Below are 26,506 nucleotides of genomic sequence, written 5' to 3'. Positions count from 1 at the left end.
TTGAGCTAAAGCTCCCTATCAGCAGGCCGTTCAATTTTGTCGATTTTTGAGCGCTTGTTGAACGATATATTGCACGAAATATTCGTGCAATTTGCTGGAACGGTTTGTTGTAGTTTTTTCTCTTGCAAAAATAGTGTGAAAATTAAGTGTTACCGTTCCATAGAAAGAAAATTTGTTGTTATTCTACGTGAAGTAGAAGAATTGTGCAGGTATGTATTGTTAGTTTAAACAAATAAGTGGAAAAAACTTCAGAAATTCTGAAGTAAAGCTAGTCCAACGGGGCTCCAACTCCTCATGTTAAAAATGGCTCAACAATGGACCTCTGTCTGCCGGGTTTGTTGAACCAAAAAAATGGCATTCGGTTCAACGGTCTGTTTCAAAATCGGCAAACGAAGGTCCCGTGTTGGCCTCCCGTTGAACGATTGATTGGACTTTCATTGGACCAATGATCCAACGTATTGGACCAATGAAGGACCACCGTTGAACGTTTTTTTCTAAGTGGGAAGGGTTGCGTTTGGGAGTGGAACTGGCAAAAAACGAGTATTCTCCTTTGGATAGCTTCGGATGCATAGAGTCAATACCCGTTTTGTAATACGCGGTTACGGAGAAAAGGTATGTGTATGACATTTTGACACCCCACCCGTTGTCACACAACACATCTTACTCCTACCTACCTAAGTGGAAAGGAAAATTCACTGGACGATGCTCAGTATTTCCATCTTCGCCTCATTTACGAGTAAACATTGACACTGAGGGGGCCACCGAAAAGTTAGATGAAGCAGAACAAAATGGTATGGTAATTGAACCTATTTTCATCGCACCACCATTCTACATCATTCAGTCAATAATCGCTAAAATTGGTATCAAAATCTTTACCTCGCTGCAAGAAATTAGAATAACAGTATATTAGATCTGAATTTCAAATGGGCACGGTTACCCTTTACATATTTTACTTTATTATGAGGTAATATTTCAGTAATGTTATGTTACCGTCATTTGGACGTGCCATCCGAAGGGATTTGTTCAGTCAATCTCGGATAGCAACATGAGGATGAGAGTAAATCCCGTAAACAAACTCACCATTTTCGCTGATTTCGACAGTATTTCCCTCCCCATGACCGTGCGATAAATGCAGAATGGTTTTGGGTTCAGCCGTTAGTCGAAGGAGACATCGTTCAGGACAAATTTCAACTGAATCATAATATTAATGCTATCATGAGCAGACGCAAAACCTGTCGAGATAAGCAATCGAACCTACACAGTGGGATACCAATGGGGAATTTTGTACCAAACAACAGATCCGTGAGTCAGCGAATGTCGTTTTTTTCAACTTTGATGATCTGTCATTTGATAAGATCCGATGCTGCTCTTTTTTTTCGTATGCATCATTCAAAATAAATTTCTTCCCATGAATATATAAATCACAATTGGTTTATTGAATTTAATTGAATATTTTCACGTTTTGTAATTTAAACTAAATTGTCATTTTTTGTTATGGTGTAGGATCTAGGTAGGCAGGACTTGAGATGACACTGTTTCTCTCGAAATTACTTACTAATTACTGAGAATCTTGGTAATCCTAAATTTGCTAACTGTCAATTATTGCCGAACTTACCAGCAGCAATTTTGCTTTTAGCTCGGCAAAAGCGATCAGGATTGAATCATGAAATACCGAGTCACCAGTAATCGAACGTATAAAGGATTTTGCTTATTGTTGTATGAAATAATTATCACAAAATCTAACGTTGGGAAAAGGGGTGTTTTATTGATGCTCATTTTAATTCAGAATTTGAAAAAGGAAATCATAGAAGAAAACATCTCGTCTAAAAATATTGATTTCTAGTGCTCCTCAACGTTTCTACATGAAAATAAGCAGATATTTATAAGTAGGGTAATGGTACTCCCATTAACCCCCAGCTCCATTAGTCATCCCCTATACGAAAACCATTAGCTAGATTGACCTCAAGAGTAAGATGAAATTAGGTGCATTCGCTTCGAGTTTTCGCGTCGCTGTAACAGCAGTGTTTAACTACTTTTTCTTCGGTATTGCATTTTAGTGCCGTAGCAATTCACAATTCATTGATTGAAGGTCGAGTAATCGGTAAAATAGTATGGTAACTCTACCAATGCGATGATTATTAGTACAATAGTCCTATATATGCAAACTACACGGTTCTTGATATCTTTTATCGCTTCACGAAATGATGACGCGATGCTTTGCAAAACCGACAGGTGACATTAGATGACATGTGTTTCGCTGAATTTCAACAAATGCTAGCACACTGTTCTGCTGACTGATTTGCTGTTTTCGGTACGTTTGTTATTTATTGACAATTTTCAGCAAAACGTTATGCAAAATTTCGGTGAAAATGCGCTTTCCCTCTCACGCTCTTTTTGTTGGTTTTTGAGCGCTTGTTGAACGGCATATTGCACGCAATATTCGTTCAATTTGCTGGAACGGTTTGTTGTTGTTTTTTCTCTTGCAAAAATAGTGTGAAAATTAAGTGTTTCCTTTCCATAGAAAGAAAATTTGTTATTCTACGTGAAGTAGAACTATTGTGCAGGTATGTATTGTTAGTTTAAACAAATGAGTGGAAAAAATTCAGAAATTCTGCAGTAAAACTAGTCCAACGGGGCTCCAACTCCTCATGTTAAAAATGGCTCAACAACCTCTGTCTGACGGGTTTGTTGAACGAAAAAAAATGGCATTCGGTTCAACGGTCTGTTCCCAAATCGGCAAACGAAGATCCCGTGTTGGCCTCCCGTTGAACGATTGATTGGACTTTCATTGGACCAATGATCCAAGGTATTGGACCAATGAAGGACCACCGTTGAACGTTTTTTCTAAGTGGGTTACTACAGTGTTGATGATTGCCGAAAATTTAACAAAGGCTGCTCGATATTTATCAATATTGTATACAACATTTTCAATCCGGTAGAAGAGTGCTACTAGAATTCGCTGCCTCTCAATGCATGACCCGTGAGAGAATGTTTCTACATTTCTTCGTTTTACCTTATACTCTGAATATTTCATGCCCTTACCAAATATATACAGTTTTGCAATGATCGGCGTTGTGTGGAAATTACCAAGAGAGAATCGCCAGTTATCGCCGGAAATCGAATCGATCATTCGACGTGATGATTCTCATACTAGGTTGTAATATTTCAAAACCCTTGTTTGGAGCATTCACAAACATTTTCATAGACACAACTTATACAAAGGTTATATGCACATAGTTAGAATAAGCGGCAATAGTAAAATGATTCTATTGCAATTATCAACTGCCCATACGGAATCGGATCGCGGAACGAGAATAAGCGACCGTTTGTTGCTTCAGAGAGAATCCCCACAGCAGCGAGCTAAACTTTGATTCTCAGACAGATCATCACGAAATATTCGCTCTCGCACTGGTGTCTATTCTATGTTAAATGAACCATGATGGTTTTTTGTTGCTGCGATGATATCCGTCTCTCTTAGATGGCACTGATTGAATCGTGTGAGGAGTTGCTAGTGAGCGTTCTTTGATACGATAAAAGCCATCCTTGCTTTACTGAAATATCAGAATATCGAAATTCGGAAAAGAAAAGAAAAGTGTATTACTGAACAATCAGTAAATTATCTGGTTGCCGATCTAATTCGGCATCATATTATACCGAGCTCGAGAATCGATTTAAAGTGTGTACTGGTACCAGACCCGTACCCAGGATTTCGTTTCGGGAGGGGCCCAAAGATAAAAAAATAAAGTTACTGATTCTAATTCTCAGTGTGCCTTTTACGGGTGTTTTAACAGACACTTTGAACGTTTCCCCACAACAAATCAGTGGTAATACATATACATTATGCCGCACAACAGTGACATATTATACCCTTTGAAATGTCAAAATAAAAAGGAAGACAACGATTGTAAGGATTATTTCAATAATAAATCACTCCTGTAAACGTAAAAACTAATTAAAATGGCAAAACTTCAGTTTTACTTCACGTTTTGCTTAAAAAATCACTAAAAGTAAAAAAATACTTTAATTCTATGTTTACTGTTGAATCGAGAATGAAACGTTTTTCAAACTTGAATAAAATCAAAAACTCTCTTCGGGTATAAACTACCATAATGTTTTCAAACAGTTATGTCAATTTAATATAGAATTAAATGTGGCAACCCTGCACGCTATACAAAAATTGAACAAAGCACGCTGTGTGCTAGGCGGTGGTGTTTTCTTCATCCGTACCAGCACGTACCGATGCGTACCGGTTTTGCATCATTTTATATGACAGTTTGAATGTTTTGATACTCATCGTCTCATAATTTCGGAATTGGATGTCGGATGTGGATGAAATTGCACAGTATTTCAGACACAGACACTGAGAGCTTTAATTTGAATCATGATTTGTGAAAATCGCTTTTCTTCACAATTACCGGTGTGTTCGGAAGCGGAAACCGGGGACTAGTATCCCCAAAGTAGATTTATATATCCACTAACTAACAAGATCTAGATGAATTTACCAGTAAATTTTATAAAAAATTGCCCCTCGTTTCGACATCACTTTTGAAAAATACTCATGAAATTGAAAACTTTTCACTTATCGCGCTGTAATACCGGAACCGGATCTGGATCAATTTTTCGAGGACTTTTTAAGAATTTTATTTGCATTTTAGTTTGTAAAAATCGGTTAAGGAATTTACGAGAAAATTGAGTGCGTATTTTCTCATAGATTTCCACTTTTTTTTTGTAATTCCGGAACCGAAAATCGGATAAAGATAAAGTTCAATAGCGATCTATGGGACTATAAGACCTTTCGTTTGAATATAAGTTTGTTAAAATCGTCACGCCATTTTTGAGAAAATTGAGTTTTATTTTTATTTTTTTGGTGCATATCACCCTGTAATTCCGGAAACGGAAGTCAGATCGGCATAAAAAACTAAGGCATTTCATTTGAATCTGAGTTTGTGAAAATCGGTTCAGCTATCTCTGAGAAAATCGAGTGACATTATTTGTCACATACACACATACATACATACACACACTCACAGACATTTACTCATTTCGTCGAGCTGAGTCAAATGGTATACGGCATTCGACCCTCCGGACCTTGGATCAAAAATCGGTTTTCACAGTGATTGTATAGCCTTTCTATATGAGAAAGGCAAAAAAGTTTTTTACCGCCTGTCGATTTATTCCTCTAGCGTTCAAAATAACCTCAGCTGAACCGAACCAAATTCCGGATCTCAATATTGGTCAGCATATCCTCTTATAAGATTTAACATGATAACACGAAAAAAAAAATTAGAGAGTTGTATTCAAGACACGACCGAGCACAATAACATTAAAAATGAAACGTTTCTAGGGTCTTCATAATAAATACAAAAATAAAGATGATAATGATGATGATACACTAAACTTCACTATACTTCAAAGTTACTTGAAAGCTCAATTTTAGATACAAACAATCTAAAGATTTAAACCTGAACAAATGAAACTATTTTATTTTATGATGATAATTTTCGAGAAACGTACAAACTTATTAATTTGATTTGATTTATATCGTTTATTTACCCCCAGTTTTAACCTAATAATGGTTGTTCACTGGGTGGACTTATTAATGTTATAAACAGTTTATCGATCCAAGAGAATGTAATCTCAGTAATGGTGTAATTTTATTAATCCTTCAAAATCGTCGATAATCTTCGGAAATAATATGGCAACAATACGAGGAAGAAAACATGTGAAACAGTCCGCATAAAATATTTAGTTACTTACATTGATTTTCGCTTTGGCATATTAGGAATATACGGAATGGATACGCAACAAAATTCCGAAATTTTGTTCATATTGTAACTTGATGTTATTAACACATGGATGAACATTGTCATAGTTACAACGCGTGTAGCCATCAGACGCTTATTGTTTTGAAGCAAATAATAATTGAACTGAAACTGACGGTTAACCAAATTCTACGAGGGTTTCTTTTCAAACGATACATGTAAAATCGCAGGTAAACTTACCTTAAGTTTATCTTTGATACTATATGATATTGCATCTAATTGTACTGTATATGTGAGCCTGTGGAACTCATTTATACTACTAAACCGAGGAGGCCGCTTTAAGATAAGTTTCAGAATTTAATTTTGAATCTTTTGAAGCTTTTAATTCCTGGTGGGACAACAACTTGTTCAGTCACATTGTCACGTTTTGTTCGTATGGGAATGGAGATTTAAGTATGCAAACCGATCCGTTGACAAATTAAAACATTTTCAAGCTTACAATATTGAAGCTTTGAAATCATTTGAATTAGGAAAATTCATTAACAAATCATCGAGGAACAAGCGCTGCAAATTAGATCCGAAAAATCTATCGCCGATAATTCTAAATTGGCCTGATAGTTACCAGAGAACCAAAATAAAATACTCAATTCAAACCAATTTTTCAATGGTATGCAATTGTTACAAATGTTACGCGATTAGTTTTGCATGTTTTAAATTGACACCCAGCCCCGGGAAGCGAAGCGTAAGGCATTTTTAATGGCAAAATCGACCAAAAATTTGCTAAATACATGGGATATTTCAAAAGAATCGGTAACCACGCTGATTCGGGTTTTCAATAGCTAGATGTTATATAAGTACTCAAGCGAACACGGTGTTGCACAGACATCAGGAAATTTCACCAACACATAATGCGAAAGCGACAATCCAGCAAGTGAACGCATATACAATCCAATCATCAGCTTACTGGACAAGCTACTTGTTTCATTCACAGTCAAACATCAACTAGGCAAAGAAATATTGTGCAGCCTATATTTATAGATTTCTCTTCATACTACGCATAACGAAACGGTGTTTTTTATGCATGACGCAAAGCCTCCTATGCCGAACAAGAAGTTGACGTCATTTTGTACAACAGGGATTGGTGGATGAAAACATATGTCGATTCCAACCATTTTTTCAATAGTATACTATTGAAATACTGAAAAGACGTCGTCATACATGTTTAAGTTAAAAGTTTCCGAATCGATTGGTTGTTAAATTATAACAATCCATCAACAAATGACCGAGTTATTAACGTTCAAAATTATGACATAAAAAGGTTACGCGACTATTTTTGAAACTTTTAATTGACACCCGGCCCCATATAGTGAAGAGTAAGGCATTTTTAATGCCAAAACACATTATCTTGCATTTTCAAATGATCAGTTCTTGTAATAGATCCTAAAATTCTACAAAATAATAAAAATTAAATGAGTTTTCATAGCAACCTGTGTAAAATTCAATCGTCATCCTAAAGAAAAAATAAAATAATGACGCTTGGATGACGCGTTAGGTAAAAATAGTTCTGTGTAAGATTGCCAATTATTACAGGAATAGAGGCGTTCAGTGCGATGGCGTTAGTACTTTTTGTTTATTCAGTTCTAACCCTAAAGATCATTCGCTCAATGACGTTAGTAGTCATTCGGTGTTAAGACTTAAAGGGAATGATATAAAGACTGTCCCAGAAAGTATGGACGCAACCAAAAACCGCTGCCATTTCGCAATGTTTCAGAATCTGTCAATTTTTATAGCTGCGTCCTGTTGTTTACTCTTCTCTACCCACTAGTGCAATTGTTTATTCGTTTTCATTAGTTTGTTTCGAAATGCGTGGACTTTCAGCAGAACAACGTCGAAAAATTGTGTACAAATGGTGCACAGAACGCGGACTGTCACTGAGAAAGATAGCAAAAATGGAAGGAGTAAGTGAAAAAGCCGTGCGAAATGCAATCAGGAAGTTCGGTGAGGGTAAACCGAAAACGGGTCGAAAAAAAGGTCCTGTTAACCCTCAGTTGGATAAATGTATACTGAAGGCGTTCGAGCAAAAAAAGGAGTAATATTCTGTTGTTGTAGTCTAATATTATCAGTATATCGAATAAAATTTGAATATCTAACACTTGTGAATTATTTACAGCGAAATCAAAGTGCGTCCATACTTTCTGGGACAGTCTTTATTAGTACCGCTATGATCGAAAGAGAACAGAAATAATGTGAAACTGTAATTTGCACATAGAACCATTTCTCATACTCGTCTTTATATATAAAAGATTTCGTGGTCAGAGTGCATGTACGAAGAGTGACGACAGCTGTTCGTTTGAAAGAAATATTTGCTGTCAGTGTCATTCCAAACGAACAGGAGAAATGTTAAATTCAATATAAAACAGATTGCCAACATTTCGGATGAGATGTCAACTTTCTACTCCATACACCCTCTCTGTCGTAGGCTATGTCCTTTAATATATCCGAGATCAAGCTTTTCTTCCGGATACATTCTAGACATAAAATTGTCCAAACTTCCGGAACGTTAGAACGAAAACATGTCAGTACAAGTTTTTCAATCCTTTAACTATATTTACATAATGTTAAACTAATTTTACTTGTTAACACTGAACTATATGCTACCATCAATGTCGATTTCAATTGTTTGTTGATAAAATATGAAAATGAAACTAATTTCAAATAATTCAATACGTAGTTGGAGTATTCTGCTTGCTTGTAACCCTGGCCTACTATTCCATTAAGGACTATTCGCACATTTCAGTTCCGTGACGGTTCAGTGAAACATGGATAACACATGGATCAACAAGTCCCGAGACTAACAATGGAAACAACATTTTTTTTGCAAATTTTTTTTTATTCATCAACATAATCACCTTTTAGGGTGATACAATGGTTCCAACGTTTTTTTTTTTTCGATAAACTGCTTTCTGAATCATCGACTCGTTGCTGTTTTTGTTCCATCGAAAGCAATCGCGGCACCCACTTGGAAAAAACCTTTTTCATGCTCAATTTTTCATGAAGGATAGTAAATACACTTCCATATGATATCTGTGTCATCTCAGCAATCTTACGGAGCTTCACTTTACGATCTTTCATTATAATTTTTGTCACTTCACTCACATTTTCCGGTGTAACAGCTTCCACAGGTCTACCCGAGCGTTCCGCGTCATTTGTGTCGGTACGACCACGTTTAAACTCAGCGAACCACCGACAAATCGTTGCTTTTGATGGACAAGAGTCCGGATAACATTTTTCAGTCCATTGTTTCGCTTGTACGGTGTTTTTACCCATTAAAAAACAATGTTTTATCAAAACACGAAACTCGGTTTTTTCCATTTTTAAACAAACTACAAAACGACTTTACTCCAACCTCGATAACTCAGCTGTTTCTGGTCGGATCGACTTGAAATTTTGACCCGTTTCAAGCAAAGGTTAGTACTCTAGAAAGACATGGCTACTGGTTTACTACGAGCGCCATCTCTGCTTTAGTCTCGGGACTTATTGATCCATGTGTTACATATATTGATATTGATTCATTTGACAACAATTTCATTGTCATAAAAACAATTCATGAAAATCGTTATTTATCCCATTAAACTCATGCAAGTTTTCGTCTCCCTATTTTCAGATTGACAACTATGCGACGCGTCTGGCAGAACTAGAACTGGCTGCAGTAAGATTATGCTATTTCCAATAACCGAAGAACGTTCTTGGTTGACGTCATGGTGCTCAGTACCGAGTGGTCGCAGGTGGAAATTATCGATCTCATCAACGACGGCAATGGTCTGGGGTTCATGTTGGTTGGGGGTCGCAGCACCGGGGTCGTCATTAAGGCCCTAATTCCCGGTTCGGTGGCCGAGCGCGATGGACGACTGCAGAGCGGTGACCACGTGCTGCAGATTGGCGATGTCAATCTGCGTGGATTCAGCTCGGAACAGGTGGCAACCGTGCTGCGACAAACCGGACATCAAGTACGAATTATAGTGGCTCGTCCGGTAGAACCGACTTCACCGGACTATCAGGCTCTAGCGAGTCATGCACCGATCATTCCCACCAAGATGCTAACCGATCCGGAAGAACTCGATCGTACGCTGCTACAAACAGCTGGTTATACGTCGGGTGCGTTTCTACAATCACCGGTCGAGGAATCGGATGAGCTATGTCCTACTCATATCGAAGTGGTCGCAGTGAACAACACAATAAATATCGATGCCAGTAGTCTAGCATTAATATCTCCTTCCTCGATATCGATTCCACAAGTGCTTGGGAAACCTTTGCTAGATATTGACCAGCAGCAGCAGATGCCACCACCACCGTTGCCTCCACCGGATCCCCAGGACTATGTCGACTCACCGGAAACACCAGAAACGGAAACATACGAGGTAGAGCTACGGAAGAATGTGTACGGTTTAGGCATTACCGTGGCTGGTTATGTGTGTGAAGAGGAAGATCTTTCGGGGATTTTCGTGAAGAGTATTATCGAGGGTAGTGCAGCGGAAATGAGTGGTAAAATTCAAATCAACGATCGTATAGTTGCAGTTGATGGGAAGTCCTTAAGTGGTGTAACTAACCACCAAGCGGTGGAGCTTTTGAGGAATACCGATATTGCGGTGAAACTATCTCTGGAACGGTTTCTGCGCGGTAGGAAGTATGAACACTTACAGGTGGCATTGATTGATACAAGTTCCGCGAGTGCAAACGCTGCGAGCAATCCGCAATTGACGCAGTACCAGCATAGGTGTTCGATGGTTCAGTCGCCCTCGGTAACGACATTGTCGATTTGTTTGGCGAAATCCGATGCCGACTCCATGGTAACCGAATGTGGCGATTGTGGTATCGAACCAGAGATGGAGTCAGCTACTACGTATGATTCCAACGTGTTTCTGTTGGAAAATGGAGATTGTAGTGAGAATGGTTTGTACGAAAATGGAGAGATTATTGCGGCCATGGCTGCCTCCACTGCTGCAACACCGATGAAGGAAAACATGGATCTAGTGTTAGATGGTCAAGGTGACACAGTGCGAAGTGCTTCACAGCTGGTAACTCCAATCGTGGAATTGGACCCGATCATTGAAATGTGGCAGAAACAGATTCCGTGCAGTCAGGTAATATTTGCTGATATACAGAAACTATCTGGATTAGGTATCAGCTTGGAAGGAACGGTGGAAGTGGAGGGTGGTGTTGAAGTGCGTCCTCATCATTATATCCGATCAATTCTGGAAGACGGTCCCGTAGGACGTGATGGAACATTGAAGCCAGGGGACGAGTTACTGCAGGTGAACGAACATCGTCTGCAGGGCCTAAAACATATCGATGTGGTAAAAATTCTCAAAGAACTCCCCGCAAAAGTGAGAGTGATTTGTGCTCGTGGTTCTTCCGCACCAACTGTGATCAACACCTCCCAGAATGCGGAGGCTTTCGAAGCTCGTAGTCTCCTAGCCGGGGGTCTTCAAAGTCTTCAAAGTTTGCAAGGCATTCTGACAAAGGCTCAGTCAGAAAGTTCACTGTACACCTCTAGCACGGCCACACTGACCGATCAGCAACGCTCCAAGTCCGTGGAACAAGTGTCCGGTTTGGCCTTGTGGACCAATGAGGTAATCTACTGTGACATTGAGAAAACGGAACGGGGATTCGGGTTCTCCATATTGGACTACCAGGATCCTTTGGATACCGAAGGCACAGTAATTGTGGTGCGTGGTTTAATCCCTGGTGGATCTGCCGAAGCCACAAACTTTATATTTCCCGGTGATCGGCTGGTGTCGGTGAACGAGCACAGCTTGCAGGGGGCTACGCTGGATCTTGCGGTGAGTATACTAAAAGGAATTCCCCTCGGTACCGCTCGAATCGGTCTGTGTCGACCGTTGTCCACGTCGGACAACAATCTGTCTTCGACACCGGAAACACCCACCACATAACTACAGATAATTGATCTGTTTTTCGAGTTGGACATCTAGCAAGGCTCGACACATAGACTAAAAGCAGATCAGTTTAGTTCGGATTAGTAGAATATGTTCTCTGAAATATGTTAGTGACTAACGTAGGAATCTTGAGTGCGCTGGTTACGGTTTGATTAAGTCAATTCTGGCAGTAGTAACGTGCTTAACGCCTAATTTTGAGCTCGATCTATTTATTGTATTTTGTACTAAAAGCAGAAGAAAAAAGAAATCAAGGGAACATCCATGGAACTTTCCTATAGGATTAGTGATTGCAGAGTAGAAAAAGGATAGAAAATAGTAGTAGCAAATACTTGTAGGCCTGTTCCCGTAGATGCACAAGAGGTAGAGTAGAGGAGCTACTAATCTCTATTGCCATTCACTACGGTTAAAGGATTGGCGAAATTCCAATAACTTTTTGAAAGATGAAATTATCGAATAGGAAACGCGAACGAAGTTTATTGTCTCATCTCAGGGATGCTCGTTCTGATACTGAATAATTTGTTTATATGTTTGACAAGAAAGATTTCGGTGTACATACCTAGAATATCATTTTATTTTATGAGGGTAAGTAAAATTGCAAATATGACTGCTATATATTTTAGGTTTAGCTGTACAAATCAAAGAAAAGTTCCTTAGTGCTTATTTAATATAGCAACATTGTATAAGTGCAAGCTAATTTTCCTTTAGAGTCAATATTTGCAACCGAACAACCCTGAGCGAAGCGTTTTGCCAGGAACATTTTTTCCTTGTTGGATAAAACGCAGTTAAAAAAGAAAACCAAGTACACATGAATCGTTTTCGAATACATGACGGAAGGAAAAGTTTCGTTTCGAACATTATCGTATACACTCATCCAACTAGCACAAGAGTGTACCCTCTAACCTTGAAATGTTTGTAGAAAAAAAACGAAAGAATCGATGAGATATACCGGTAGAGCAAAAAAAATAGGAGCAGGCTTTTCACTTATAAAAATAAAGTACGTCACAGATAGATCCAAAAGTAATGAGAATATGAAGTCGTTTAGAGACTCCTCCTTTCCACTGAAAAAGCGTTCGGATGCGATAGGGAATGCCAAAAAAAACAGAATATGCAGCACTGCCAACTGCCGTCAAATCTTCAATTTTAATCTACTCTGTGACTCCTCTTCCCAGAACCGCCAGGCAAATCGTCACCGAGCGGTATATTGCACCATTCGAAAGAGAATGAATTTTTCAGCCGTCTTTGGAACCACGCCGCGCGGAACAGAACAGAACAGAAATGAAATGAAATTGGCGTCATGTGATTTGAAGGAAGAAAAATAAACTGATCAACAGATTGTTCGGTGTTTCACCGAAAAAAAACTAAACTGCAGTCGGTGAAAATCCGATTGTATTCTAGGTTCAATCACGTTATATCTGTACGGAGGAAACCGTTTTCTTCGAATAGTCAGTTTGGATTGAAACGTAGATAACTACACACTTAAAACCAGTTCTCGAGCTCGGTAAAGCAAAATGCCGAGACAGATCGGCAACACACAATTTTGCTAATCGGTCAGTAATCAATTTTATGTTTTCCGAGATTGGTTTAAAATATTTACTAATTTTTTGGCAAAGTGCATCTTTTTGCCGAACTTTGTCATAACTTGGCAGTGAATAACGATTATGCCGGAATCAGCAAACACGTTTGCCGAAATTTCGAGATATGTGTTAGCTTTTACCGAAATTCGGCAAGACAACTGTCATTTACGCTTTACATTTTCACTTGAAAGGAAGCAGTTATTTTCTGACGCAATATTTTGCAGAAGTTTTCCGATGATCACTCGAAAAAATGGAGTATATTTTTGAAGTAGTCCAGAAGAGAATCTACTAACTTTTCAGTGAGTATAATAACTACAAATTGTTATTTATGGAAATCGCCTTCCATAGCCTGCGTCTACTGTCAAGAAGTTATTACGGGATGCCGAATTACGAGATACCACGACTGGTAGTAATATCAAACGAATTTGATGAAGGTGGTTGCTCTCTGGAGAAAATCCCTGAATCCCTATTGGATCGAATATGTTCTGCATTTACTGTTGCATGATTTTCACTTGTTGAGCTATTTTTATTTTCTTAACGCTGTTAACGCTGTTAACGCTGTTAACGCTGTCTACCTCAAGGTAGAGGCATTGAGTACTACCGGTAACAAATTCTTTAATATAGTCTATTCATTTTTCTTCTGTATTTTTTTACGAAAATAAAACGAAATATTTATAATTTCGAAAAAATAAAACCGATTTTATTTTTATTTCCCAGCTATTGAATCTCGGTAATTCACATATATCACTTGCTGAACATACAGTAAAAGTTTTGCCGGATGTACAGTCAACTTTTTACTAATATTTTCGGTAATAACTGACGTTTGTCAAACTTGCGGTTGCCGAGACTCCGCAATTTTTTCTTTTACCGAGATGATTACCGAGTACTCGGCTGTGCAAATCTCAGCAAATATTTTGCCGAAATTCAGCGAAACAGATTAAGTGTGTACAAAACTGTGTAATTTCTGAATTCCTGAAATCTCCAATACCCGCATACGCTTGGCTGCCAGATGGCTGATTAAATTAGATATTTTCAAAGAAAATCGGTATTACCCTGTATAAAAAATCTGTTTATCTGTATTCACTAATAAAATGAAATTTCTACAATGAAATGATGTTGAACGGTATCTCAATAGATTATGGTTAACAGAATGAGAGTTTCAATGAGCATATATTTTTTATCTTCGTAGTTCACAAAAATATGTAAAGATGAAATTTAATATGAATGGTTTTTCAACCACAATTAAATTTCAATTCCTATATACTTTTCTAGATTTAAAAGTTGACTTAATATGTCAGTCAGGTCATACAACTCTCAGGCCGCAGACAGAATAAACGCAAGAAGCTGAACCGAGCTGGTGGATGACATTAGTAGACCAAAAGAGGGAAGCATACTTTCAGCAAGCCAAAGCGGCCCTATTAGAGTGCAAGCGATAAATCTGCTCAGCTTTCTCTCTGAAAAGGTCCTTTTAATTTACTGTAAGTGCATTACTCGCTTTGGTCAATACCAAGTTTGGCTCTGCTTTATCGTGCTCATTCTGTCTACGGCCTTAGCCTAAAGCTTTTAATTGTAATATAAATGTTTGTTTTTGTGTTGATCATCAAATATCTGCACCCATTTTTTTACTTTAATTTATGATTTGCCGGTTGATTAATAAACTTTCATCTCGCCACTGCAATCAAATACTAAAAGATAGCTCAGACAAAAACAGTTTAATTTTTCTTTATTACTTCTTGTGAAATCTGTATAAATCTGTATTGAATTTAGAGAATCTGTATAAAATCTGTAGTCTGTATTAGATCTGTATAAGGATGTAAAAATCTGTATTATACAAATAAATCCGTATAAATGGCATGAGAAGATGAAAACGCTCGGCTAACTTAGATACAGGCGACTTTGTTTTGTCAAATTGAATTTGACAACCGTCACTGAATCAATTTTGGTAGCCGTCTGGTGGCCATGGCCGCCCAGGTAGCCAAAACGCTATGCGGGTATGGTCAGTCCAACACAACCCGTGGACAACTTGACAGCTCCCATACATCGAGAATATAAGTAAAAGTTTTGGTTCTCTGGTACAACAATGGCGTCGTAAATAGAAGGCAGGTCGTACTTTGTATTTTGTGATTGAAATTTTTTTTACTAATCACTATTCGCTATGCAAAAAATGTTTCAGTTGCAAACAGCGAATGAGATTCCCTACCTCACTCCTTACTTCCATCGAATTATTGCCGCGCTCTTGACGTCAGCGCTGCCAACTATACCTATGCTTGACGTTAACATTCAGTCGAGTTAAAGATGAAATACAAACTTCGTATTCACGCGTTTCATTTAAAGTTTTATTGAATCTGAAAACGCTGAACACAGAAACAAGGGCACCCGTTTGTTGCAACATTTGCCATGCTTTTCCTCTCATATCATGTAGGATGGAGACGCATGGCAGTTTTGCAGCAGTTTCAATCCGTTTTACCACCACATCATTATGTTGACAGCTTCATCATAAAGCCAGAGCTAATGAGGATTGCTCTGTGAAATGAAGTGTGTTATTTAATTAAAAACTAATCTGAAATTTATCCAGCCATTCAGTGATTAACAATAAATGATCCAACGCGCCACAAAGTTATACATTAGCCCAATGTCAATAACTTAATAGCTCTTTAATATACTCTCATTGCTTGAAATTTGCCACAATTCCCTTTTCTCCATACAAACTACAACAGGGCACAAACATTATAATCGTATAAATTTCAACCTACAGAACCGCTGGCTGAACTGGGCAGAAACTTCCACGTATAATGTTACGATGTTTGAATTTAGTTTCAGCATCGAGTTAATGAGTAGAACGGGACGAAGAACATATTTTTTTAAAGTGTAACTTTTGCTATGGCACTGATTTTTATACTATAAAACATATTCTAATCCTTCTAATGATGTAATGGCTTCTTTCGCATATGCTCGAATGTTGCGATATCGTTATGATTTTCGTTTTGTAGTAATCGTAAAATTGGGTTGTATGAGATTTTGATATGTACAAAGAACCATAGCACCGAATTGTAGAGAAAATAGAAATCTAATGGTGGTTGAAGCGATCTGTTGACTTTAACATTCCTTCCAAACATCGACGTGGCGTCTCTGAAAATGCTTTGAAAGCATTATTCAGAATTTATTGCTCCATAGAAACCAAATCTAACAACCGTCATGATTTTCGTGTCCGGTGAACGTTTCAAGTTTCTCGTTCCACTTGTAAAACATTCCAGAACCGAACTTCTAGCAAGTTATCGGTGGTGCTCCGTCATGTGTCTTCTGTTTAGCTATGGCGAACCCTGCAGTACAAGTTCGACACTCGTAAAAGTCGTACGCACTCACTCTGACATGTTGGGCTTCACTGCTACTGACTGGGTACCAGTCTCAATTGCTTCCTTCATGAAAACAACATTTCTGCTCTTGAAGACATCTTTTGTCAACACATTGTTGAGACGGTACTCCCTCCTCAACCCGCCTTCTCTTAACCTTCGGCTCTCCTGCGTGACCGTTCTTTTCATTCGTTCTTTATTACCGTTATTGCCACAAATCATTTTTCCACCCGACTATAGTGCTTCGAAATTGGAAATCTTGTACAATTCGTCGTCTAATGAATGAATGAACGAAAGCACGAAATGGCTCTCCTGTCTCCGAAAATACCGGAAGAATTGGCTTCTATACGTACCACACAAATCCTATTTTCCTTTTCTTATTTTCCAGCTTAGTAGAGTGCCTATAACTAGAGTGAAAAAATCTCATTCGTAATGTTGGCAACAATTCAAAACATTTAATCCGGCAGTTCCATCAGCTTTACATTGTATTTGACAGGTCGGTTGGCTCATTCCAAACGAACAACTGTCGTCACTCTGGTTATAAGAACTCTACAGCCACGTGTAACTGGACCTGTCAAATGCAATGCGAAGCTTTCAAAATTGCCAATATTTCGGTTGAAACAGTTTCCAATATTACTCTGAAAATAATTTGCACGCCAGCATCATGTGCAAAGCATTTGATATGGTTATGTATTGAAATGAAAACAGCACATTAAATTGCAGTGCAATTTACATACGAATCGATCGTACAAATTTTTATCAGTGTACGAATGAGAGTTACTCTATCATCATAGCCTACTTAGTTTGCGTTTTTTCAATTCACATTTCCAATAGTATCGGAGATAGTACAAATTCATGTAACGCTCAGCAATTTAATAATTGTTTATTTATAAGTTTATTCTGAAAAGTTATAAACTACCGGAAATATGTTAACTATCAATATTGCGGAACTATTTGACTGCAAATCTGCTAATAATGGAGACATCAAGTTATTATTTTATACATTTTCTTTGAGACTAGTATATTTAAAGTGAATGTAAAACTTTAGTCATTTAGAATCGGGACGCAAAAAAAACTTGGAATAATGTTTATCTCAGAACCATAGTCCAATCCACGTGCGAATGTGTTGGTGTGGCTATTCTCAGTAGTTGAAAGGTTAATGCTAGTGTGAGTATGTCGAAATAACCCAGTGAATTTTGTCGAGCCGCATCGTGTCAATTATTGAAGACATATATGCAATAAAAACACTGCAATGCCAAGAGAAGAGTTGAGAAACACATAAAATCGTTCATGAAACTCTATATCACGTAATGGAACTGTCTTCTATTTGGTTCATTAGTTCATAACTTACGAAATTCTATATGCATTTTTCGCAGTGTATGATTATGAGTCAAAAATGTTTTACCTCAGTGTAAAATTGAACCCACAACAAACTTTGACTTCGGCTCGCACACATTCTAATTTCGTATATGAATAGATCTGCGCACTCTGCATCAGTGTGAGTAACTGAGACGTCAAATTGCTTAATGTTAACTAAATGACAATGTTGAGTGCTCAAAATGAAGGTCATTCATTGCATTTGGTTCATTTGGTTTCGATAAAATTTCGAACTTGTATTGGACACTCTCTTGGCTAACCTTAGCAGTCATTTGGTTCCACCATCTCTTCACCTCTGTCACATTCCGAGCTATCCTTTCACTTTCTTCAGCTTTTGGTCGACCAGAGCCAAATATTTCTCAATTAGGTGAAAATTACCACAGATAGGTGGATTGATGTTCTCCTCGATGTCTCGAATCCACTGTAGATCAGTAGACAAATACGGCAAAACTTTACAGGTCCATTGTAAGCTTTATTGTAATGAAGAAAACGCTTTGTCTGGTATCCTTGCCCCGAAAACCTGAGTTTTTTGTCCGCAGCTGATCCCGGTTTAGCGGTCCAATGCATAGAGCGCTAATCTTACAAGCCAGATGTCACATGTTCGAGCCCCGACGTGGAAGGAAGCTTAGTGTCAGTTGGATTGTAGATTCTGTACATCAACAATCGGCTGCGAAGCCTGTTCGAACAGAAAAGCAGAATTCCACAAAAGGAATGTAACGCAAAAAATTTGCTTTATCCGCAGCTGCAAATACCTTGCCAGATCATTGGCTTTTTTTTTAATTTATCGGTAAAAATGAATGAACATCACCTCGACCACCTCCACCACTAGACCACTAGAATTTGTTGCTTATTGCTTATTGACTCAAAAAAAACGAAATCCTTTTCTGATGGTGCTTTAACTGGCATAGAATTTCTTGGTGATATCATAATCCGAAAGATCTGGGTTTGCCCTAATAGTCTTCAACACTTTCAAATACAGCTTCCGATGTTTGCTCCTGAATGTTTGAAAACGATTCTGTTCGATTTCTTTGAAATAAAATGAGTAGTTACGAAATTTGTAGCGTTTGAAGAGAAAACATATCAAAACGAACTGCTGTCTAAACATTCTAGATCCGACAACTAGAAGCGCTACTGCAAAGATTCTAGGCAAAAATTTCAAATATCTTGAAGTATAGTTGAAAAAGTCTGTAAACTCAGAAAAAAGTCTGCGGACTCCAGTTCTCTATTAGGAATGTAGTATGAAACTGGATTAGCAAGCAAAAAACCTGTTTTAATCCACCTAGTGGTGTAATGATGCCTTTCTCATATCAATCATACTATCATATATAATACTGTGGTATTCTTCAAAATATTTTTTTTCGATTCCTAAAACAATAACCGAAATCGGTTTGTTTGACCGTCTACTGATAAAAACTATCAATTGGAAAACATTTGAGGTCGATTTAGAAATTTTTTTAAGGTTTTTCCCCATTTTCAGTGATGGTATACAATTTTTAACACACTTTACCCTATATTTCCGGATCCGGAAGTCGGATCCGCATGAAATTCAGGAATTACGTATGGGACCACAGGACCTTTCATTTGAACCTAAGTTTGTGAAATTCGGTCGCGCCATCTATGAGAAAAGTTAGAACATATATTTTCTTTTTTTTTGCACATTTTACCCCATAACTCCCGAACCGGAAGTCAGATCCAAATAATATTCAGGAATTTTGTATGGGACCTCAAGACCTTTCATTTGAATTTGAGTTTGTGGAAATCGGTTCAGCCATATCTGAGAAAAGTTAGTGCACTTATTTTCACAATTTTTTGCACATTTTACCCCATAATTCCGGAACCGGAAGTCGGATCCAAATGATATTCAGGAATTTTGTATGGGACCATAAGACCTTCATATGAATCTAAGTTTGTGAAAATCGGTTCAGCCATCTCCGAGAAAAGTTAGTGCAAAAAAACGTTACATACACACATACGCACATACACACACACATACATACACATACACACACATACACACACAGACATTTTGCGTACTCGACGAACTGAGTCGAATGGTATATGACACTCGGCCCTCCGGGCCTAGGTTCAAAAGTCGGTTTTCACAGTGATTGCATAACCTTTCTATATGAGAAAGGCAAAACAAAAGACCGCGACAATTTTGAAAGCCTGTAAATTTTGACGAATATCTGTGAATTTCTTAATTTTCAAAAAGTGCGCAACAAAAAACATGTTTGACAAATCTGCAAACCTGGCATCTGTGCGCTACAGTAAATAAACAGCATATCCAGATATTGAATGACGCACGAGGGGACCGGAGTGTTAACCCCCTCGTGCGTTATTTGATACCAGAAAAGATACTAGTTTATTATGACCTATCTTGAATTGGTTTATTGAAATACTATTAGAAGAATTGGAATTGGATTGAAATGGCAGCAACCAGAAAAATTGCTATTGAAACTACTTGAAATTCACACTTTAAGGGCTGAGGCCAGTAGGTCGCGTAAAACCACGTGGCTCGCTGTGCGTATTACATCTCTCTCCATGCTCTTTCGCAAATGTGTATAATGACTCTCGATGTGGCCGGGTGGCCAAGAAAGTTTTGATATTTTCGGTTACAAGTTTGACTACATCACATAAAATCCAAGAAAGATGCCGCTTGTTTGGCAGCCTTTTTAAGTCGATTTTATTTCTCTCTCATATTTCGTTACGTTACCAGGGAACCAAAATGGCGCCGACATAGGAATCGACTTACCTCCACAAAAATAACTTACACTTCATTTTCATCGCGTCAACATATACGTTTTTATGCACTAATCGCATCTAAATAAAATTATCTAGACATTGTCAGGATAGATTTTTAGTCCATGCTTTTGAAGGCGAGATATTCAATGAACAAGTTGAAAGTTGCCGTTTTCAGCTATGCAATTCTTCCTTCAGTAAAAAGACTTTTCCGACAGCTAAAGTCAAACAATCATTCTGAAATTTTCGCAGAATAATCTAAACTAATTTTCTAAAAGGTTGTCAGTTGGGTTTTTTGATATTCGTCACCGTTTCTGAGAAAATCAGATTTGAAGCGTGAAAATAGCCCTTTAAAACGCCCTAAAACACACTGGCCTCAGCCCTTAACAAACTTACTTTCAAGCAGTTTTGATAGTCAACAATTTAAAAAATTCTTCGCGAATGCTTAAAGAAATCAAAACAAAACATAGATATTATTTCCAAATTTTTAATGGAATTTATTTTATTTCAAATTGATAAAAATAGTTGCTAGATGGCTTGAAATGATCGATAGAATCATATAAAAATTCGAGAAAAAAAGTTTGGATTTGATGGATATTTCTGGATTGCACAAAGAATTTTGGCACGCTTGCCAGAAGCGATGTGAATACAGAAAAAAAATCGGCGGAATGAGAAAATTTCAAGCAGATTTATTGTGGAACTAACTGAAATTTGGAAGTGTAGTTCCCCTCGATGACGCAACTAAAAAGCAAATCGTATTCTAGTGTTGTATTCGCTTAGATCAATTGGTATATTAAATATATTAAGAACTAGCTATCCCTTGTTTTGTCGATAATAATTTCGCCATTTTGCACCATCAGTTTTGAGCTTAGCGACTGTCCAGAGACTATCTACAGTTCCGATTAGCTAGCATTTAGAAGTAAGTGTTCAACCATGCATGCAAATTAATTGCTTGAGGTGAAATTTTCGGAAATTTATTATCCAAAATTAATTCCAGCAATGATGGTTACAGCCCTACGCTTGTTGAGAAGAGAAGGGACATTCAGAACAAATTGTATTCTGACAATATATTGTGTAGCTATAAGCTTCTGACAAACGCAGTGAACCGCATTGAAACTACAAGTGGGATGACCCGATCGGTACAGAATAGCAAAAAGACAAGAAACAGTCGTAAAATTTGTAATTATCAGAATTGTAGCTTTGTTGCTGTTTTCAACGTAATTTTTCAAATAGTTGTTCCAGTTGAAGTTTCCTCAGCTGTTCAAAATCTGTTTCAAGATAGTACTCGAACAAATAAATAGCATCCAAGCATGCTGATTTTTTTTTCCTATATGTGGATCTAACAAGCCAAGCAAACGCATGTATTAAATATCATATTTTGATACACTTTTAGTTCTAATGATCAAATCGGGACTCATACAAAACGTGTTCCACAGTGCGACCAAGTTTGTTCGCCGCGGGCAACTGAGTTTGCAAAAATGCAGCCTTGCACATTGTAATTTACAAAGAGATGCATGAAATTGCTAGAAGTGGTATGACTGTTTGCATCTGCATCACCTGTTATCTAACGACCGTTGTGTAGTCATGTTTTAAAGTGTAGGGGTTATCACAAAACCAGAGCAAGTTAGAATGTTGAATTTTTCTAAACAGAATCGTTGGACTTGAAATGATTGGAATATTTTGATTTTTGTAGATTTATTACTATATCAGGTCAAATTTAACATAAATTTGGTCAACCAATGAAATTGATTTCTTGAAAATTGACCGACTAGTTTTCCTACTAAAATGTATTCATGTTCAGGAGTGTTCTATAGTTCTAGAGACATGTCAATTTAAAAAAAGAGGAAAAATTTATTTCAATTTCAACTGGCAACCTTCGCAGCATTTTACTCGTGTTTTGAGAGCAAACTTAGCAGCTAGAATTTTTATATGGGAGATCTATAATAGGACTGAAACTGAAACAAATGTAACCCCAGCAAGCCGTTCTAGTTTTATTTATTCGAACAGTTCTTCTTTCAAATTTAAAGCTGCCAGACGATGCCGTTTTATTTTTTGTGGTTTTGAAACAAGAGTAAATGTTTTTCTTGTTTGAGAATCCAGATTTAAATTTTAAAACTGACATAAATTAGAACAAATTGAGTAGCTGCAAGATTCATATGGGTGGTCTATAATATAACTAAAATTGAAACAAACGTATCCCCAGCAAGCCGTTTTAGTTTTATTTATTCGAACAGTTCTACTGTCAAATTTAAAACTGGTATATGCTGCCTTTCTGTTTTTTTTCTATATTTGAAACACAGATAAAACGCTGCTAAGGCTGCCAGTTTATTTTGTTATAAATTCTAGATATAAATTTTAAAACTGACATAATTTATGCATACATTCGATTCAAACACTTTTAACTTGAACAATGAAACAGAGTTAAGGTTTCTCAATAGTAAACCGAACAATCTCTTTGAATCAATCCTTATTTTTGTGTGCCAATCAGAACACGTTTTCAGTGCAGTCAGAAAACTGTATGTGTGTAAAAAGTAAACGTCGTTTTCTCCATTATTCGTCCTGAAACGGTTATTGCAGCAGAACGGGTGCAGTGGAAAATTTTATGGCACCTGTTTCGAGCTGGAGATTTGCGAATATTTGCTCGGAACAGACAGCGATATGGCTTGGAACAGATAAGGGGTTATTGCTGCAGGATGGGCGAACCGCATAATTTCGACACTCGTTTGGAACAATATTCTGCGAATATTGGCATCGCGAAGTCGAAATCGCTCTAGCGTCCAACAACTGTTTACTTTTCCAGAGTACTGATATGGTTTCCCAAGAAGCCATCAGGGGTGGCATTTTACATCTCGATTCGTTTCGTGAAGATTTTTCACGGTTTTTGTTTCGCCGATTAAAATAACGGTATACAAAATCGGATCCGGATGAAATTTAGGAATTCAGCATGAGATCATTAGATCTTTCATTTGAACGTAAGTTTGTGAAAATAGGTGAAACTATAACTGAGGAAAGTGACTGTGATCCATTTCAGCGCTTGTGGCCACTATTTCTGATGCTATATGATATGAAGCCGGGAAACGATATAGCCGAAATCGGTTCTTTTAGCCATCAACTTTTGAGGTTTGTGAGAATCGGTTCAGCTATCGCTGAGTTATGTGAGTGAATGATATGGAATTATTTTTTTACAATCATCACCCTGTGAATCCGGAACCGAAAAACTGATCCTGCAAAGTTTAGTAATAGTACTCTATTACCTTTAATTTGAATTTTGTGAAAAGCTGTGCAGCCATTTCCGAGAAAAGTTCATTGTTCGCACATTTTATGCCATAACTCCGGAGCCAGAAGTCTAATCTTTCTATACGAGAAGAGTCAACATGGAATCATGCAAACGAATTGCTAATTCAGTTCACTTCTACTCGCTCAATTTCGACAGATTTCCTAACCAATCGGTGGACGTCAAAATTCATTTTGAATCAGTCGATTTATAAGATTCTGCGTTGATTTAGAATACAAACCGGAGTTCCGAAGGAATATTTTTTCGCTCAGTCGGACTTCATTCAGAATTCATGCTGAGCTACACACGAGGAAAGCTACAGCCAGAAATTAAACAGAAGAAATTCCTTTGGTGCTTTACAATTTTATGCAAACGTCAAACTCATTTCAAACGCTATCATAAGTTCTACTAGGATTGGATTGGGGCTTAAATTTGTTACTCTTGGAATTAATTAAATGTTGGTAGCAATCGAGCGAAAAGTTTTCCTTTTCGCATACTGTTTTGTATTTTGACAGTTGGATTCCGAACCCTTCTCATAAGTTAAACGAAGTGTGTATCCATATTCATGTTATTTGTTTGAGGCTTTAAAGGATTCTTCAGTATGCAATTGACAGATTATATTGTAAGTAGAGATTAAATGGCGCCGACTAGGTTCCTTCACTCATGAAATCAATTTTACTAATGATTTCAATTGCTGGATTAAATGGGCTAGCTCATGTGAATATGGGGTAAACTAATCAAAAGTTCATAGACACCAAAATTCACATCACATAAATATAATAAGAAATGAGATATGAATATTTTAACAACCTCAATTTTTATGGTTCGTTATATACATAGGTATATACATCGACACTCAATTAAATAATAATTTGAAAGTAAACTTTATTATTAAAAGGTGGTTTAGTTTCAGAGTTTCTTAGAATTTTTGTGATTATTCTGACATTTATTTTAAAAGGCTCTGAACAACAAATATTAAAGTCCCAAAATGTACGAAACTGTCCGATAAATCATGTTTAAACAAAGCACATAATGTTGGAAGAAAGAATCCTGGGAAAATCAACCAAACCAAATCTTAATTGTCAAAACAACGCAAACAGAACTCAAATCACACTCTACTAATGTTTTCAACGAGCGCCCAGCAACGCTGTAAGTAAGCAACCTACTTCTGCAAGTGGCAACAATCCTAGAGTAACAATAATCTGGAAAATGAAAGACATCTGTCTGGTGCAGTATGACAGCCTCGCTATTACAAGTTCAAGAGGGAAATCTGTTTCACGGTGGTATCATAAGGCATGATGAATGGTCCTATTCAACGAAGCGGACGGTGTTCCTATTCTTGCTCCATGTTACAGTCTTCACTTTTTCAAACAAGACTGATCATGGATGTGGGAAACTTCAGAGAATCATCGAGAAATTAGTGACTATCAGGAGAAGTAACAATTATTTGAGTTACTACTTTCCCATGTTGCAAATGAAACCATTAAACAAACAATTTACTAATTAATGTTGTGAACAAACGTGAAAGAACAACATTCGCAACGTGCTTGGTACCAAGTAAAGAATTCAGTTCGTCAGGATGTTACAATGAACCATTGCCTAACTGCCATGTTGCATTTACGTGATGATAGCTAGCTACATTGTTTACCCAAGTTGTTAGCCGGCTATCATACACTGAAGAGAAAAAGCAACCTAGGAATGGAATCCCACAGCAAGAGAAATACACAACAATCTAAGAATGCTTGCATTTCAATCTGTGTACAAAAGTTGGCGGTTGTCATTCTCTCTTTACGGCATTCTGATTAAATTCTGCCTTGCTTCTTGGCAAACCGCTGCCAAAGCTGCTCCATCTGAGATTCTAGCACATTATTCATCTCTGTAATTTTGTTTTGTTTTTGACTGACAATCCGGTGTACATACCAAAGCCGCAAATGAAATATAGATTGTGCTCGTCGAGGCTCAATATGTCCCGGTTGTAGTGAATGACGTTTAATGATTGCTTGTTTTCGTAGAAAACTTGTTAATTTTTCACCTAACCGAAACAGCTTCAATGATGATTTTTCATCATTTCTATCTATCCAAGATTGTTTCTATGCAAATATGCGTTCACTGGGGCACTAAAGCTTCTAATGTTTCTCCCGCCTACTTGATATTCGTACTGTCATCAACGAGAGAGGTGTTTGTGGAATTTAAACTTTGTCATTATCGTTGAATCCTCTGGATAACATTCAGTCTAGTTCAACTTGGAATGAGGAGTAACAAACAAAGGATAAGTAAAGTACTCAACGTAAAACCGCAACCATCGCAAGGGTGGTAATCATCCATTATTTCAACAACGCACGGTGGGGCAATGTATTCTGCTGAAAAATAATGAAAACATTCGATATAATTTCGAGTGCCAAACACTGGGATATGATGTCGCTGTACTACGTCTATAGACGATTATTTTTAACGTTTTCGTTTATTACACTACATT

The 26,506-nt window shown here is 37.5% G+C and overlaps 1 protein-coding gene across 3 annotated transcripts in view; it reads left to right on the top strand.

The window, feature by feature from the left end:
• LOC131425716 (patj homolog) overlaps window positions 1–26,506 on the top strand; it is a 92,768-nt gene continuing 66,262 nt past the window's right edge. The window contains exons 1-2 of one of the 3 annotated variants that reach the window (XM_058587812.1): window positions 1–612; window positions 9,427–11,602. In XM_058587812.1, the coding sequence (XP_058443795.1) occupies window positions 9,521–11,602 (2,082 nt within the window). In that variant the 5' untranslated portion in view covers window positions 1–612; window positions 9,427–9,520. Of the gene's footprint in view, window positions 613–736; window positions 792–9,426; window positions 14,982–26,506 lie in introns of those variants that run through there. The other 2 variants (XM_058587810.1, XM_058587811.1) reach the window with 2 other exon arrangements.

Source organism: Malaya genurostris, chromosome 1 (assembly GCF_030247185.1).
Source record: "Malaya genurostris strain Urasoe2022 chromosome 1, Malgen_1.1, whole genome shotgun sequence".
Lineage (NCBI taxonomy): Eukaryota > Metazoa > Arthropoda > Insecta > Diptera > Culicidae > Malaya > Malaya genurostris.
The sequence above is the reverse complement of the archived record's forward strand: the minus strand, read 5'-3'. Positions and strand labels throughout refer to the sequence as shown.